Raw genomic sequence first — 18,372 nt, 5'->3', positions numbered from 1 at the left:
CCCTCTCATGCGGCATAAAATAGAGAGTAGACTGGCCCTTTCCTCTGAAGGTCCTGTCCTTGGTGTCACTGCTGACCTGGGAACCATGGTGTCACACGCTGCCCTTGCCCCAGCCTCCGCACACAGGCCACGGTCAGTGTACTGCACCATAGAGAGGCCTGCCTATGCCAGCCTGGAGCCTGGGAGCCCTGGGTTCATCCCAGAGAAGGCACCAGACTCACTCCAAGGTCTGGTAAACAAAAAAGATAAGGCTCTGCCCTCCTGGGGGTGACATTCTCACTTGAGGGTAGAATTCTCTGTTATCTGTCCGTTATGTTTCTGATTCTACCTCTTATTAGCAATGGACTCACACTCTGAGCATCCAGCTTCATTTCTTCATAGCTGTTGCACATTTCGCGTAACAGGGTTGTCATACTGAACAAATAAGACCATGGATGTGAAATGCTAATTATCATTAGATCTGTTTTTTTTAATCAGGTTACAGCTAGCTAGTCTCAACATAGGGTAAGAACATCACAGCCTTGGAGTTCAAGTTTCAGGGTAGCCACTTATAAGCTTCATAACTGAGCAAGTAATTTTCTCTCCCTAAGCCTCAGTTTCCTTTACTATAAAATGAGTGTTGAAAGATCACATATCTCAGAGAATCACTGTGAGAAACAGAAATAGTACCTGTCGAGTGCTGAGCTTGGGGCCTAACACACAGTGTTCCATCTTAGCTTGATCATTACTAATATTCACAAGGGGCTGACTCTTCAGAATAATCACCTGGGAAGCTCGGTCAGTTTGCCACTGTCCATGGATCCTGAACACTATCAAGTGGGGTGGGGGAGTAAATTAAATATGGCCATGAATTCTCAGCAGCTCAGGTTATGGAAAGGTGGAGTCTATTTCTCTGCCCTCAAATCTGGGTTGATCTTGGTGATTTGCTTTGAGTATAACACAATGTGGTGGTGGAAGTTAAAAGGTGTCCAAATTCCACACTTGAGGCCTCAAGAGGCCTTGTAGTATATCCTTTTACCCACCTGGAGTGCTGCCCTGACACCGTCATATAAGGAAGCCAGTCTAGTCTTTCAGAGGACGACAGATCCCATGGAATGTGACCGAGGCACCTCTGTCAACAGCCAGCCTACAACTGCCTGACTCGTGAGTGAGGCCACCTGGGACCCCGTGAGACACAGCTACATGAGTGCACCCAGGGGAAATCAGCAGAGGAACCACCAGAAAACCACAGAAATGTGAGAAACAATCAACTGTTTTAAGCCACTAAGTTTTGGGGTGATTTGCTCCAAGGCAGTAGTAAAAAGATGCAGGTGGGAAAGGCCATACCTGTGTATCCCTGGCCCATCCCATTCCAGTGCAGAGCCACTGCCCTGGCCTTCCTTCCCCACTTCCCCACTGGTCAGCTTCTGTGATGTCTGGACTGGATCCCTCTCTCACTACTACAGGCTCTGATGCCCTTAGGGGGGTATTCTCTGGTAGTGGAGCCAGTTCAGCCACCCTAAGAGTCGGGACTTCCATCAGTCTTTACTCCCAGGCTGAAGGAAGGTCAGGAGAGGCTGTCACCTAGAGAGGGAACACTAGGGAGGCTTCAGGAGGGACACAATGGGAGCCGGGTGTCAGGGTGCCTGGATCCCCATAACAAGGACTTTGCACAGCAGACGGCATCCCCTGGCATGGATGGGAGAGGGTGCTCATTTCTGGGCTTCAGTCCCACTCTATGTACTTGTTTCTTAGTTCCTCAAACTGAGACTAGGAGGGAAAGTAAGATCATTCTGTTGGATAAGAGGAGACCACTGCCAAGAGAAAGGCAGAGCCTGGACCAGGCTGCCTCCAGACGCCACCACGGGAGCAAAGCCACTGAAAGTCTCTAACTTCACTCTTTCCCAGTTTCTAGGCCAGCTCCTTGCTAGCTTCTCTGCATCTGAACAAAGGAAGCCACCTACCACCCACACCACAGTGTGCAACCCCACCAGGCCAGAGATACATTCTGGCTCTTCATCCATTCATCCAGATATACTGAGCACCAAGTCTATTCCAGGAACTATTTTAGGCTGGGGTGGGAGGACTGCTTGAGACTGGGAGGTCAACACTGCGGTGAGCCATGATTGCACCACTGCACTCCAGCCTGGGCAACAGAGTGAGACCCTGTCTCAAAGGAAAAAAAAGGATCAGCAGACACTGAAAACTAAGTCTCTTTTTCTATAGGTTACATTCTAGTGGAGGCACACCAAGTTGCTTTATTTGTTTAGAGTGAGCAGATAATAAACAAAACAACTCTGCGAGATGGTTTAGGGGCCAATACAGAAGAATAAAGAAGGGGAAAAGGATCAGAGGTGAGCAGTGGGGATGAGTTGCTGTTTTACACAGGGAGGTCACAGAAGCCCCTCTTGCCAGGGGGACACATGAACACAACCTGAAGGAAGTGAGCAATGTGTCTATCCAGGGGAGGAATGTTCCAGATAGAAAGTGCAGTAGGGCAAAGATCACCATGTGCCTACTGTATTCCAAGAGCAACAAGGCAGCCAGTGTGGCCAAAGGGAGGGAGATAACAAAGTATGGGCTAGAGATGAGCCGCAGAGACACCAGAAGCCACACCACAGAATGCCCCTTGGGCCACTGATAAGACTTGGGCTTACACTCTCAAAGAGAAGGAAGCTCTTGAAGGGGTGTGAGCAGGACAGTGACAGGATCTGACTTCACATCAGAGGATGATGGGCAGGGGCACAAGGGTGGCAACAAGGAGACTATTTAGAAGGCCACTGCAGGAATCCAGATAAGCGATTATTATGATGACTTGGGACAGAAGGGTAGTGGTGGAGACGGGTCTACTTGGAGGGTTGGGCCAATGGGATTTGCTGATGGATTAGATGAGCGTGAGAGACAGGGAGGAGTCTAGGACAGCATCAGGATATTTGGCCTGAGCATTGGTAGAACAGAGTCTGGGTTATAAATTTCAGTATCGGAGTCATTAGTGGTATACAGGGATATTTAAAACCATGTGGCCAAATGAGATCCTCTACAGCGTGTAAGTATAACTAGAGAAGTCCAAGCACTGGGACGTTCCAGCGTTTTGAGGCGACTGAGAAGAGGATTTAGTGAGAAAAGAAAAAAACCATGAAGAGTGATGTCCTGAGATGCTCAAGAAACAGGGAGTGATCGACTGAGTCAAACCTGCCAAAAACTGAGTAAGAGAAGGACTGAGAAATGATCTGAAACATGCAGGTCACTGTGACCTGACGAAGGGAGGTTTTGGTGAAGAGGGGAGAAGGGAAGCCTCGCTGCAAAAATTCAAGAAAAAGGGAGGAGAAGCAGTGGAGACAGAGAGTTCAGACAACCCTCTGTGAGTTTTCCTAAAAAAGGAACAAAGAAATGGGACAGTAGTTAGAGAAGAATATGGTGTAATGGAAGCATTTTTCTTGTTAATTTTCCCTCCTTCCTTCCTTCTTCCTTCCTTCCTCCCTCCCTCCGCCTCCCTTCTCTCTCTCTCTCTCTTTCTTCTTTCTGACAGTCTTGTTCTGTCATTCAGGGTGGAGTGCAGAGTTCAATGTAAACCCCAAAATCCTGAGCTTAAGCCATCTTCTCACCTTAGCCTCGTGAATAGCTGGGACTAGAGGCTCAGGCCACCACATCCAGCTAATTTTTTTTTTTTTTTTTTTAGAGATGGGGTCTCAATACATTGCCCAGGTTGGCCTTGAACTCCTTCCTAGCTTCCAGTGATCCTCCTGCCTTGGCCTCCCAAAGTGCTGGGATTACAGGTGTGAACCACCACACCAACCTTGCAACTGTAATTGGAATGATACAGCAGAGAGGGAAAAGTTGTCAGTGCAGACACAGAGGACACAAATGCAGGTATAACATCCTTGAGCAGGCAATGAAGAGGTGGGGACCCAGTGTCCATCTGAAAGGGCTGGCCTTACACTAGTACCCTCTTTCCCAACTGCCTGTGCTGGACGTCTTCTCCCACAGTTTCATCCCCATGCTGCTTTATGCTTCCACCTCCCCTGGCTTTTACTGCTGCGTGTTTTCTCCAACTCATTCCAGAGAGGGGAGGAAAGGTCAGAGCTTTCTCCCCTCCCACCTCAAGCATCGGGATCCAGCCCTCTCTCCAGACACACTCATCTACTTGAAGACTATACCCTATCAATTCTACTTCTCAACATCTCTCAGATGTGTCCCCCTCCTCCCCATCCCTACAGCTACTGCCACTTCTTTGGTCTCTTAACTCCTCTTTCTGCCTTCAGTCTTAAATCAGTTCTGGTCCATCCTCTCATCTTCTGACATTTTTCCAAAATACAAAACTTACCATGTTTGAAACTCCTTGTATCTACAGAATAAAATGCAAATTCGCTGGCATTGTTGACAAGCCCCCCCATGAACTGGTCCCTACCTGTTTTCCCCTTCATCATCCCACACTGTTCTTCCCTCCATCTCAATCCTGTATCCTACCCGTAGGCACATCAAACTCTTAGCTTTTTCACACCCTACCCCCTTTCAGGTAGCGATGGCCTATGCAGAGGCCTCCACGGGGGAAAAGTCTGCGATGGCATGTGTAACACTTCACTCTGCCATGCTGTTTCCTCTTCCTTACTAGGTGATGAGTGAACCCACTTGAAGGTGGTGACAGTATCTCGTTAAGCTGATATCCCCTGCAAAGTGTCTAGAATTTAAAAAGAATTGTTATTTGTGTTGAATGACTAAAACCTAGGCCTCCTGTATGCCTGTTCACGACATTGTCTACAGACTTGCCCGCCTCTCTCTTTGTGCTGTATGAGCGGAAGAACAACAGAGAAAGGTACACAAAGCACTCGGGGCAGCCTGGTGTCACCGTTAGCTCCGGAGGCCCTCTCCCACAGGCGTGAAAACAACGCACTGACTGGGTCCTGGGCCCATCACTTTCTGGGTGTGCTCCTGGGCAAGTCCTCTCAGTTCTCTGCGCCCAGGTTCTTTAACTATAAACACGGACAATACTTCCTCCGAGTGTCCCCATGCACTAGCTGTGTGGCTAAGATGAAGTAAATATCTAACAGTGTTTGAACACTATAAATCATTCCATAAAGGTAAAAGAAATAATTTTTTAAGTAAATACAAAGCAGCCACCAGACACCCAAGACTGCTCTTATCATCTGTCTGTTATTCTACAATCCCAGAGGATGCCCCTGGGAGGCAGACACTGTGGAACTGGGCACTTGTGCCACAGCCTTGTCAGCAGGCCGCCACTTCTGCCGCTCAGCACAGGCACGGATGCCAACACTGCAGCATGCAACTGGCCAAAACCAATATTTTGAGGAGAGATGTAGTAAGATAAACAGATAAAAGCAAGCAGGGGAGAATGCAAAGGAAATTTAAAAGAAACAGAGAACCATAAATGAACGTACACACACAAATATTTAAGACACATAATTAGGATAGAAAGAGTATGAGCTAAGGTATGGAAAGAGAGAGAAATTCAAAGAAAAAGTATTGTGGACCAGGTATGGTGGCCCATGCCTGTAATTCCAGCACTTTGAGAGGCCAAGGTGGGAAGATCACTTGAGCCCAGGAGTTAGAGACCAGCCTAGCCAACATGGTAAAACTCCATCTCTACAAAAAACAAAATACTTAAAAATTAGCTGGGACCAGAGTCCCAGCTACCCAGGCTGAGGCAGGAGGATCCTCGAGCCCAGGAGGTCAAGATCGCAGTGAGCCATGGTTGCACCACTGCACTCCAGCCTGGGCAACAGAGTGAGACCCCGTCTCAGAAAATTTTGATAAAAGAAACAAGAAAAGAAAAAGCAGCCAGGCGTGGTGGCTCACTCCTGTAATCCCAGCACTTTGGCAGACCAAGGTGGGTGAATCATGAGGTTAGGAGATAGAGACTATCCTGGCCAACATGATGAAACCCCATCTCTACTAAAAATACAAAAAATATTAGCTGGGCATGGTGGCATGCACCTGTAGTCCCAGCTACTCGGGAGACTGAGACAGGAGAATCCCTTGAACCCTGGGGGCGGAGGCTGCAGTGAGCCAAGATCGCAACACTGCACTCCAGTCTGGTGACAGAGCAAGATTCCGTCTCAAAAAAAAAAAAAAAGAAAAAGCATCATATATACGTGTGCACATGCACGTAGACAGAAAGTGAGAGTGAAAAGTGTACAATATTCCCTCTGGTAGTGTCTCATATGAACATGCCCCAATCCCTGGGTTAATGACGCAGGCCCCTCTTTGGTAACCGAACAGGAAGTATCTGTGCTAAGGGATGCCCTACAAATTGTCAGGTTCCCTGAGGAACATTTTTGGAGGAAAGGCTGTCTTTAGTCTTTGACGAACTCAGCATGCCCCAAGGTGCTCTGCTTTTTCTGGTCACAGGGCTACTACACGTGTTAGTAACAAGAAGGGACCAAGCTAGAGCTCGTTGGGAAAAAGTCCTAGTAATCCTGGAAACAGCCTCAGAGACACCAGGATGTACTATGAGGGCCATGAAGTGAGCCTGTCTGCAGGTAAAGGTTCTACAGGGCTCAGTGTCCAATACACTTCCAACCCTACTAAGCTATGTCTAGCCTGCTTCAAATGAAACTGCCTGGATGGTGGCCTGCCATTCAGCATTCTTGGGCTTCTCAACTAAGGGCCCTGTTGGCTTAGCGGCATCACCATTTTCCTGTCACTCAGTGACTGCCCCAGCTCTGGGGATGGCATTCTCACTATGCTACCCCAAGGCCACACGCTGAGCATGAAGGAGGAGAAAATGGAGGAAGCCTGCCTGAGTCAGCAAGTCCAAGAGTTTGTTCCCCGGCCTAGAGCAGAAGCTTACCCAGTAACAAGACACAGACATCCCACTCCAGAAAAGTCCAGATAGAAAGCCAAAGGGGCTGGGCGCAGTGGCTCATGCCTGTAATCCCAGCACTCTGGGAGTGATAGGCCGAGGCGGATGGATTGGTTGAGCTCAGGAGGTTGAGACCAGCCTGGGCAACATGTTGAAACCCCTTCTTTACTAAAATTAAAAAAAAAAAAAAAATTAGCCGGGTGTGGTAGTGTACAGCTGTAATCCCAGCTACTCGGGAGGCTGAGACAGGAGAATCACTTGAACCTGGGAGGTAAAGGTTGCACTGAGCAGAGATTGTGCTGTTGTACACCAGTCTGGGTGAAACAGCAAGACTCATCTCAAAAAAAAAGCCAAAGGACAGAGTGATACTCACAACTTGGCTTTCTTGCTCCCAAAGCAAGCATCTCAAACAATTACGAGCCTCCAACAGAATCCAGGGCAGCCTCAGCCCCCAACTGGGGCTATATCTAGGCCTCCATCTGTAGAGATTCTCCAGGTCCCTACAGCTTGTCAGGGGAAGTGAAAGGTAGTGAGAGTCACAGCATAAATTTCGTTGCCTTTTCACCTCCAGAAAGCACATCTAAGAATCTACAGAAGCCACACCTGTCTGCCCCCAAGCTGATTTCTAAGGAAGCGCCAAGTAGACTGCTGAGCTCTTCTCCGGGAGGGAACCCCGAGCCCTCTAAGTAGCAGTAGCAGTGAACGCAGAATACTGACAGTGCAGAAGCCCTCTCTGAGGGCTTAATGATGCCCGGCATGTTCCTTACTGATGCCCGGCAGGAACATCCCCAGTGCCCTCGTTAGTAAAGACTGGGCTGCTGAATAAAGCAGAGCCAGGCATTAGACAAAGCCAAGAGGGAGGCAAATCCAATTCCAGGAAACCATGCCAGTGGCACTCGTGGTGGTTTTAAAACGTGGCCCCCAAGTTCTTTGACATGCCTCTTGTCAAAATAACCCCTCCTCTTAAATCTGGGCACATTATTTGTATTGTGTGCTATCAATCAAGCATACAATACCAATAATGTGGCACTACTTTTCAGGCCAAGGCCTAAAGAAGTCAGCAGCTCCTAATTCCTGTCTCCCATGCTAAGAGCAAGCCCAGGCCATGTGGAAAGGGTACATGTAGGTGTTCTGGCTGGCAGTCCCAGGTAAAGTCCCAGCAACAGACAGCATCCCCGAGACGTGGGGTGAAGACATCTCCAGCTGATACCAGCCCCTAGTCATTGAGCCACCCTAAGCCTTGAAGTCTTTTTTATTTTCCTTGTTTTTTTTTTAGAGACTGTCTCACTCTGTTGCCAGGCTGGAGTGCAGTGGCAAGGTCTCAGCTCATTGCAGCCTTGAATTCTTGGGCTCTTAGTGAGCCTCCCACCTCAGCCTCATGAGTAGCTGGGACCACAGGTACATTCCAGCATACCTGGTTAATTTTATTATTATTACTATTTTTTGTAGAGACAGGGTCTTGCTATGTTACCCAGCCTGGTCTTGAACTCCTGGGCTCAAATGATCCTTACACCTCAGCCTCTCAAAGTGCTGGGATTACAAGCGTGAGCCACTGTGCCCAGCCAGCCTTGAATTCTTTTTAGCCAAGACAGACATCATGGAGCAGGGGCAAGCCATCCCTGCAGTGCTCTGTCTGAATTCCTAATCCATGGAGTCTGGGAGCATGAGAACATGGTTGTTTTATGCCATTACATCTTTTTTTTTGGCAGGGGGTGGATGACAGTAGATGTCTGGAATACATTTTGGTACCTGCAAGAGAGGTGCTACTGAAACAAAATCTTACAACGGTGACTTCTGGGCTGTCAGTAGGGGCTTAATGGAAAGTAAGGAAATGCTATTGGAAGCTAGAGGAAAGGGAAAAGTTTGTAGTATTGAAAAGTTTGTCACCTGTGGTTAACATAGATAATAGGAAATACAGCTAATTAATCTGATGAACTAGCTAAGGGGATTTGCAGGCATACTGCTGAAAGTACCATCTGACTTGCTCTAGCTGCCTACAGCAAAAAAGAGAAAAGAGGTAAGCTAGGAAGGAGCTGTTTCGTTGTTAAAATGTAAAGGAATCACAAATGACAAAGGGCCTGTTGGGTCAGAAAATAAAACTGTTTTTCACTGCCAGTCTCTCTAGGCAGGAAAAAATTATCAAGTTAAGAAATGGCTTCCAGATTGTGGTGATGGTTTTCTTGAGAGAGAAACAGAGAGGGAGAACTGTACACTTCAAATTACATAATTTATTGTACTTTAATTGTCCCTCAATAAATCTGTTAAAAAAAATCTAAAGTGAGACTGAAAAACCCTTTAATAAGACACCCAAAATTGGCCAGGCATGGTGGCTCATGCCTATAATTCCAGCACTTTGGGAGACCAAGGCAGGTGGATCACCTGAGGTCAGGAGTTTGAGACCAGCCTGGTCAACATGGCAAAACCCCATCTCTACTAAAAATGCAAAAATTAGCCAGGTGTGGTGGCTTACGCCTGTAATCATAGCTACTTGGGAGGCTGAGGCAGGATAATCACTTCAACCTGGGCGGCAGAGGCTGTAGTGAGCCGAGATCATGCCATTGCACTCCAGCCTGGGCAACAGAATGAGACTCTGTTTCAAAAAAAAAAAAAATTACTTAAATACAAAAATTAGCTGGGCGTGGTGGCACACGCCTGTAATCCCAGCTAGTCAGGAGGCTGAGGCAGGAGAATTGCCTGAACCTGGGAGGCAGAGGTTGCAGTGAGCCAAGATCATGCCACTGCACTCCAGCCTGGGCGACAGAGTGAGACTTCATCTCAAAAAAAAAAAAAGTGTTGCCTCATAGAACAGACAAAAGGCCTCCTAAGTATCTTACAAGTGGATCCTGCAAATCCTCTCTGAAGACAATAAGGCTCCTAAGAATCTTAAAAACCTTTGTCCCAAAGCAATCTCACAAGAAATCCAAATCAAAGTAGAGAGAGGGCTATCTGTTTTTTTTTTTTTTGAAACAAGGTCTGACTCCCAGGCTAGAGTAGTGGCTCCATCATGACTCACTACAGCCTCACCCTTCCAGGCTCAGGTGATCCTCCCACCTCAGCCTCCAGAGTAGCTGGGACTACAGGTATGCACCACCATGCCTGATTATTTTTTTTTGTAGAGAAAGGGTCTCACTATATTGCCCAGGCTGGTCTCAAACTCCTGGGTGCAAGCAATCCTCCCAATTCAGCCTCCTAAAGTGCTAGCGTTACCGGTATGAACTACTGCACCTGGCCAAGGGGCTTATCTTGAAGTGATTTGCACGTGTGCTTTTTGCTATTATAAGGGATTATAAAATGATTCATCAGAAACCTGTAAAATGTTTAAAGGTAGTATATCAGCTTGGAGTGAAAAGAACAGAGACAGCACAAAATGAAGAAAAGACTTTGGACCCTTATTACAGGCACGAAGCAGATGGAGAAAACTACTTACCTATAGTAATGAGCTACTTTTTTTTTTTTTTTTTTTTTTTGAGACAGAGTCTTGCTCTGTCGCCAGGCACCAGGCTGGAGTGCAGTGGTGCAACCTCGGTTCACTGCAATCTCCGCCTCCTGGGTTCAAGCAATTCTCCTGCCTCAGCCTCCCGAGTAGCTAGGACTACAGGCATACGCCACCATGCCCAGTGAATTTTTGTATGTTTTAGAAGAGATGGGGTTTCACCATGTTGGCCAGGATGGTCTCAATTTCTTGATCTTGTGATCCGCCCACCTCAGCCTCCCAAAGTGCTGGGATTACAGACGTGAGCCACCACGCCCGGTCATGAGCTACTTTTATGGAAAAGAAAAGATGAGTTAGAGGGCAGAACCAAAAGCCCAGAGGGCGCAGCTAGAGACAAGATAAATGAACCACACCTAGTCAAAGAATTAGCAACAGATGCCCCGCTGAATATGAGAAATATATCACCAGTGACTGCTGGGTGCCTCGTTTTCCCTTTTTTGAAAAGAAGCATATTCAGTGGTTACCTTAAGCCTGTCACACCAGTGTATTTTGGGTAGCAGATACATATTCTGTTTAATTTACAGGTCTTCACAGCAAGAAGCAACACGCAAGGAGCTGCACACAAGGAATGAAACTGCGCCCCAAAAGTCTCATCTATATCTGAACCTGATTTTTTTTTTTTAGACGGGGTCTCACTCTCTGCCCAAGCTGAAGTGCAGTGCAATCTTGGCTCACTGCTACCTCCACCCCCCAGGCTCAAGCAATCCTCCGGCCTCAGCCTTCAGAGTAGCTGGGACTACAGGCATGCACCACCACACCCAACCAACTTTTTTATTTGGTAGAGGGAGGGTTTCAGGCTGGTCTTCAATTCCTGGGTGATCCTTCCACCCCAACCTCCAGAGTACCTGGGACCACAGGTGTGCACCACTACCTCCAGCTAATTTTTGTATTTTTTATAGAGTTTATACAGTTTTTCCCATGTTGCCCAGGCTGGTCTCAAACTCCTGGGTTCAAGTGATCCGCCTGCCTCAGCCTCCCCAAGTGCTGGGATTATAGGTGTGAGCCACTGCACCCGGCCTTTTCTGGAGTTGATTTTGGCGACAGAGTCCATTGCAACAGACTTCAAGCTGATGTCATGAATAAGATGAGACCTGAGATTTTAGGGGAGAGACTGAGTGTATTTTGCATATGGGAAAGATGTGAATTGTTGTGCCCAGGTGGCAGGCTCTGGCAGACTGTATTTTCCAAATATAGGTACCACAAGCTATCCCATTCCACATACTGTCTTATAAAGAAATGCTGATATTCCTCTCATCAGGTGGTGGAAATTCTCTTCCCTTCTCTTGAGCTTAGGCAGCCCTTTGTTACTGTCTTAACACAGTACAATAGAAGATAAACTATCTGACTTTTGAGGCTAGGTCACTAACATGCCATGCATTTTTGCTTTGTTTTCTTGGGATTCTTACTCTCGGAACCCAAATATCATGCTATGAGGGCATGCTGCCAAGTGTGGAGATGACATGCAGGTGTTCCCAAGCTGAAGTTGCAGCTGACTACCAGCATCAACTGTCACACAGGTAAGCCTTCGGATGATTTCAGCCCCTAGCCATTGAGTCACCCACAACTTTCAAGCTACCCCAACTGATGCTGCAAGGAATAGACACAAGCTTTCCCTGCTGAGCCCTACCAACATTCCAATTGGTGAGCAGTAAATTTTATTTTAAGCCACTAAGTTTGGGGTCATTTGTTACACACAAATAACCAGACCAGTACTGACAGCATCAAGGTTGGATTCAAGGCAGCATCTCAGGTAACAGGGGCTGTGGCCACAGGTCCTCCTGAGGGGGGCCTGCCATGGCCAGGACAGGCCCTGCAGCATTATCTTTTACCCAGAGCTACTCAGAAGATTATTCTTCTCTTTAAGCTCTTAGCTTCTCCCTGATCTAATGTTACCTACATTGGCCATGGAGCCTCAAGACATCTCTGGATTTCACCATATCACAAACTGAGGCCACCCTCTGTATAAAAACCTGCAAATGTGAGCTGAAATCATGGCTCCACTGCCAAATAGCTAGGTGGGCTTCAGCTTCCTCATTTGTAACGTAAGTTACCGAGCCAGATATATCTCAAGATCCCTTCCAACTCTTACATCCCAACAGAGAAGGTATTGGGCCTCCAAAGAGTTCCGAGTAAGGGAAATAAGATCCACACAAATATCGACCCTATGAGATACTATATGATAAGTGTCATTTGGCCAATTTAAACCAAAGATTCTGAGTGAATGCACAGGGGACAGGGATTTGTCTTAGCTGGGTGGTCAAGAGAAGCACTGGAAGAGAAGGGAACATTTGCATCTAGAGTGGAAGAAACATAAAGTTTGCATTAGAGAACAGTGAACTATTAGGGCAGAAAGAAAGACCAGGGCCAGGTCCTGAAAAAGCCCTACAAACCAGGCTAAGCTTGACTTTATCATGGATAGCAGTACTTTTGGGGCAGGAAGACCCCAGGAATGCTCATAGGAAGGGAATGTGGTGGGATAATAACAGAAGGATCAAGAGAGGCAGGCTTGAGTTCCTCTTCCTATTAGTTCTATATCCTTGAGAAGTACCTCCTCTTTTCTGTGCCTCAGTTTCCCAATCTGTAAATCAAATGGGTTAGACTGAATGAGCTCTAAAGCCTGCTTTCAGCATTGCCTTTCGAAGAATCTATAGACTAGATGAAGAGAGAGTCCAAAGCTGAGATGACCCATTAGGAAGGTACCATAAGGACTCAAGTAGCACAACAGACTATGCTCGAAGAGGCTGCTCTCCCATCTATCTAGTTGACTAATCAACAAATAGCCAATGGCTTCTGTACCAGGCATTGCTCCAGGCTCTAGGAACACAGAAAGACATCAAAGTTCTTGTCCTAGAATTATCTATTCTTACAGACACTCAGCACCTACCACAAGCAAAGTTCCCAAATTCAAGGCTGATATAGGCTGTTATTTCCAAGTTGCAATGACCCAGGTGCTGGAGTTTCACAGTGAAGAAGCTGTGGAGGAAATCAACAGGTCTTCGGAGAAGAGCCCCTGCGGCCTGCCAGGTCTTCCTGCACAAGTGAAATCTCCTGAGAGCAATAAGTGGCAAAGTTCACCCCATCTACACAGCTGAATTAGCTCTCAACATAATACTTCCTTTTTCGCAAGTTACCAACCTGCTTCCAGTCCCATCCCAGGTCATCAACACCAACACAGTAAAGGCTGACCTCTAGAATTAAGAAGAGGCTTGAGAATCCCAGCCCCGAACCCCAGAGCTGGATGCAGCCATATCTTGATAGCCGAAGTGGGAACAGTCTTGGGGAGAGTGTATCTGACAGGTAAGGATAAAACAGTATGCCTATTCAACCTCACTAACAAAAACAAAGACAAGGAAACCTACTTCAAGAGACCAAAACACAGCAAAGAACAAAACTGAGGCGGTCACATGAATAGCTTAGATTTCTTCCTCCTACACATTCCTGCCAAATCAAGACTAAGCTGTAAAGGAAAAGGAAGGAATAAAGTAGCAACACACCCGTGAAAACCTAGGGAATGGAATCCAGGGTCTTTAACCCAACTGGCTTTGTGGTAGCACCAGGTGAAGTCTTACGCAAATTAAGGGTACAGTCCTTCAAATACATACCTAGACAATTACACAGGGTCCCATCTGCCCACCCCCACCAGTTTTCCTTACCCAGACCTCCCTCTTCCCCTAAAGCTAGATACAAATGCCTCTTAGAACCACTGGACTCCTCTGCCTTCATGTGGATGTTGTGGAGGTCCCCAAAGTAGCCAAAGTGTCAACGGCCCAGCTTTCCAAGGCCCCAGCACCCCTACCCTCCCCAGCCAAAGCTCTGGTCACACCGAGGAGTCTCCTCCTCCTTGGACTCATGTGCTGACAGTGATAAAAGGGCCCCAGGTCACTACCAAACATCTATTGAAAGGTCAAACTAGAAATTCATGTGCCAAGATCATCACTCCAAGTTGTAAATACCTTGGAGAAAGAGAATGAATCATCCCTCTTTGCCCTCCGGTGCCCAGCACAGAGCCTGGTGCCTAGGAGAACCATCTGATTTCACCGACAATGCCTTCCTAAATGAACCAGTGATTTACTGTTTTACTCAGCCCAAAGAACACACCCAGATGTGGCCAGAGGTGAAGGCAGCCAAGGAAATCACCAGATCACAATGTCTAAATAATGCCTATACCCCAGGGGTAGTCTCTGAGAGAAGGGTGTCACTAGCCACACAGGCCTGCAACTTCACACCAAAAGCCAGACTCCCAGGAAAGAAAGGAGGGAGGGAGGGAGAGATGCCAAAATGTGCTAGGAAGGAAGTGAGACTTAGAAGGGAGGCAGGAAAGATGCTTTTTTTAGGCACATCTGAGGCTCAGATATTTACAAACACCATCTAACATGTTTTGATGGCAAGCATGCTGAGAAGCTAAAGGAAGAGCAGTTTCTGAAAACACTTAGAAGTAAGGAGGCAAGGCTGGGCGCGGTGGCTCACGCCTGTAATTCCAGCACTTTGCAAGGCCAAGGTGGGTAGATCACAAGGTCAGGAGTTTGAGACCAGCCTGGCCAATATGGTGAAACCCCATCTCTTCTAAAAATATAAAAATTAGCCAGGCGTGGTGGCAGGGGCCTGTAGTCCCAGCTACTTGGGAGCCTGAGGCAGGGGAATTGCTTGAACCCGGGAGGCGGAGGTTGCAGTGAGCCGAGGGCCAGGGCACTTCGCCTCGGCGACAGAGCAAGACTCTGTCCCAAAAAAAAAAAAAAAAAAAAGTGACACCACCCTTTTATAACTCAATCAAGACAGCTGCAGGTGGGAAAAAAAAAAGAAGAAGAAGGCGGCATTTACTCCAAATAGAAACTGGAGCACCTGTCAGAAGTCTTGAGTCTGCTTTGAAACTTGATGTAAATACTGCCAACTCCCACCCCTCTACCCCATTCCTGCATGGTGAAAATTAGAAGGAAAAAAAGAATATTTAAAAGAGTTGAGAGTTGCTGGGAATGGTAATCTCCATGTCAGGTCCTAAATACTCAATTTCTTTAAAATTACGAATAAAATGACAAGTCACATATATTTGTTTCACTCCTACAGTCATGTGATATTCTAAAAAATGGGAACCTTAATTCCCAGCTCCATCTGCCAGCTCATGGTAAGAAAGTCACCAGGCTGACAAGAACCCAGCAACGTGGTTCCCAGGAGCAGGCTGGGAGACAAAGACTCTGAGACCTTGACCTGTTTCTGCCTTGGACACCAACCCGTTCTGGAAGAGGTCAGTTTCTCCACCTGCTTTGCCCAAGAAGTTGTTCCTTGCCATTCCCAGCCTCACCCAGTCCAGGAAAGCTGCTCTGCCACCAAGGCAGGTCTAAATTAGAGGGATTGCCTGGGCAGGGGGTGTTCCTATCAGTCCTGCTGCTGCAAAGTGGAAAGTCAGTTTCCTTGGCTAAGTCCCAAGGTTTTATGTACTTAACAAGTCAGAGTCCATCAACCCTAGTTTGACATACTCCATCTAGGCTGTTTCTACTGGGATAAGGCCCTGTATGTATGGTGTGGGGAACTCCTGCCTCCTTCATGACAGTCACTCCCCAGGGGTTATATCCATGCACTGTTATACCAACTATATCTGGATTCCAGCTCTGAATGAACCAAACGTTTACCACAACCTCTGACCAGACCCTGTTAGACTCAGCCTAGCACTGCACAGCCAGATATCCAGGAAGGAGCTAGCCCTGTGCAAACCAAAGCTGAGCATCCTTCTCACAGCTATCCAACCTAGAGCAAAAGGCCCCATAAGCCAAATTTGTCCACCACCTGAGATTCAGCAGAAAGGGCTACGAAAGGTACACAGCTTTAATAAAAGAGACTAAAGGTTCTTTTTTTTTTTTTTTTTTAAATAAAGACGGCGTTTCACCATGTTGGTCAGGCTGGTCTTGAACTCCTGACCTCAGGTGATCCGCCCACCTTGGCCTCCAAAGTGCTTGAATTACAGGCGTGAGCCACCACGCCCGACCAAAAACTTTTTTTTTTTTTTTTTGAGATGGAGTCTTGTTCTGTTGCCAGGCTGGAGTGCAGTGGCGCAATCTTGGCTCACTGCAACCTCCACCTACTGGGTTCAAGTGATTCTTCCATCTCAGCCTCCTGAGTAGCTGGGACCACAGGCAAATGCCACCACGCCCAGCTAATTTTTGTATTTTTAGTAGAGACGGGGTTTCACCATGTTCGCCAGGATAGTCTCGATCTCTTGACCTTGTGATCCACCTGCCTTGGCTTCCCAAAGTGCTGGGATTACAGGCGTGAGCCACCGTACCCGGCTAAAGGTTCTTTTAGGACATCAGTGTCCAGCCTTGGCCAATATCAGGGAAGCCCTGGTGAGAGTAATGCACATCTATCTGTGTATCTGTGAGTTGTGGAAGCTTTGATCTCATCCTAGAAAGGGGGCTGAAATTTATTGAGTAGCTTTATGTCAGCCATAACGCTAAGCACTGACATACATTATCTCATTTAATCCCCACAGAAACTCTGTAAGACAACTACAATTATTGTTGTTTTACAGATAAAATAATGAAGATTTTACAGGGCACAGGAAAGCGTTCTGAGAGCTCACCATTTGGTAAGTGGTTGGAACTTGGATTTGAACCAAATCCATATGATCCCGAAATCCTGGGTTTCTCTAAACTCCTATAAAGCCCAGACTGCTGCTTGGAGTTTGTGCTAATATGTCTAACTGCCTGTTCACCCTTACCCCAGTGCGGTCAGCCTCCCTCACTACAGTGCAGCTTAGCTTAGGCACAGGCCTCAAGCTCTCCCCACCACAGGAAAAAGTTACGGCCAGAAGAACATCAGCTGCTTCTTGCTGCCCCATCCTTGGAATGCTAGGCACAAAGCAAAGCTGGTTTTAAGGCTACTGTTTGCTATCTCACATGGAAACTTATAGAAGTAGAAAATATATTCTGCCTAATGGTCAGCATAAGCTGGCCTAGACCAGTCACCTGGATGATTTTCAGTCAAGATGATGATTATTTACATTTTGGAGGGCTTCCACCCAGGACCGAGGTCCCTTGATGCCACCCCCTCCAAGCGCTCCCCAACCTACCTGCTCAGGGTCCCCCGAGGGGCCTTAGTGCCTCCGGCTCCATGGGTGATGCTGGAATTCTTGTTGGCAGTCATGGTCATTTCGGCTCTCTGCAAACCCAGAGCCCTGCAAAGAAGATAACGCCTGTAAGCCAAGTTTCCACGGGCAGACAAAAGCACCCTGAACATCTTCCAGATGACCACCAAAAGTGCCAAGAGGGTTTCTGTGGCAGGTGGTAGAAACCACTTTCACACATAACGTTTAACTCCATGTGTTACAGCTTCAGAGCCCCAAGAAACTCCTGGCCTGGAATAGGGAAGAGTGTGAGCTAACAACATCACTTCATAGAAAAGAAAAAGAAGCCCAAGAAACTCCATCTCCCTCCATCTCTCCTCATTCCTTAAAGTTTCCTCAGCTTCTGTCATTCCATACAGTCCATGGTTTTTGCCATATTTGCATACCTCCTGACATACTATTTATTCAATATTTTTCTTGAATACATTTGAAACTGGCTTCCTTTTATTAAAAAAAAGTAACCTCATCCTAAACAATAAACTATTCATTCAACAAATATTTATTAAGCACCCATATCCAAGGCAAGTGCAGTCTAGCAAAGAGTAACACAAAGTCTGTAACTTCATGCAGCTTACATCCCAGTGGGGAAAAACAGACAATGAGCACACATGAATTATCATGGGTGTGATAATAAGTGTACATTTGTGTTTAACATGTAAGGTGATAATAAGTAGAATGAAAAAAAATTAGGCAAGGTAGAGCCAGGCATGGTGGCTCACACATGTAATCTCAGCACTTTGGGAGAGCAAGGCAGGTGGATCCACTTGAGGTCAAAAGTTCGAGACCAGCCTAGCCAATATGGTGAAACCCTGTCTCTACTAAAAATACAACAATCAGCCAGGCGTGGTGGCAGGTACTTGGGAGGCTGAGGCAGGAGAATAGCTTGAACCTGGAAGGAGGAGGTTGCAATGCCAAGACTGCGCCACTGAACTCCAGCCTGGGTGACACAGCAAGACTCTGTCTCAA

General features: G+C 47.0%; 1 protein-coding gene across 5 annotated transcripts in view; it reads right to left on the bottom strand.

Annotated features, from left to right (window-relative positions):
• Positions 1-18,372, bottom strand: part of DENND2B (DENN domain containing 2B) — a 179,376-nt gene that overhangs the window by 39,656 nt on the left and 121,348 nt on the right. For all 5 annotated transcript variants that reach the window (XM_017500325.2, XM_037728425.1, XM_017500324.2 and 2 more), the window contains one exon: positions 17,353-17,457. In XM_017500325.2, the coding sequence (XP_017355814.1) occupies positions 17,353-17,432 (80 nt within the window). In that variant the 5' untranslated portion in view covers positions 17,433-17,457. The remainder of the gene's footprint in view (positions 1-17,352; positions 17,458-18,372) is intronic.

Source organism: Cebus imitator, unplaced genomic scaffold (assembly GCF_001604975.1).
Source record: "Cebus imitator isolate Cc_AM_T3 unplaced genomic scaffold, Cebus_imitator-1.0 Scaffold265, whole genome shotgun sequence".
Taxonomy (NCBI): domain Eukaryota; kingdom Metazoa; phylum Chordata; class Mammalia; order Primates; family Cebidae; genus Cebus; species Cebus imitator.
This window is presented reverse-complemented; position numbering and strand designations above follow the sequence as displayed.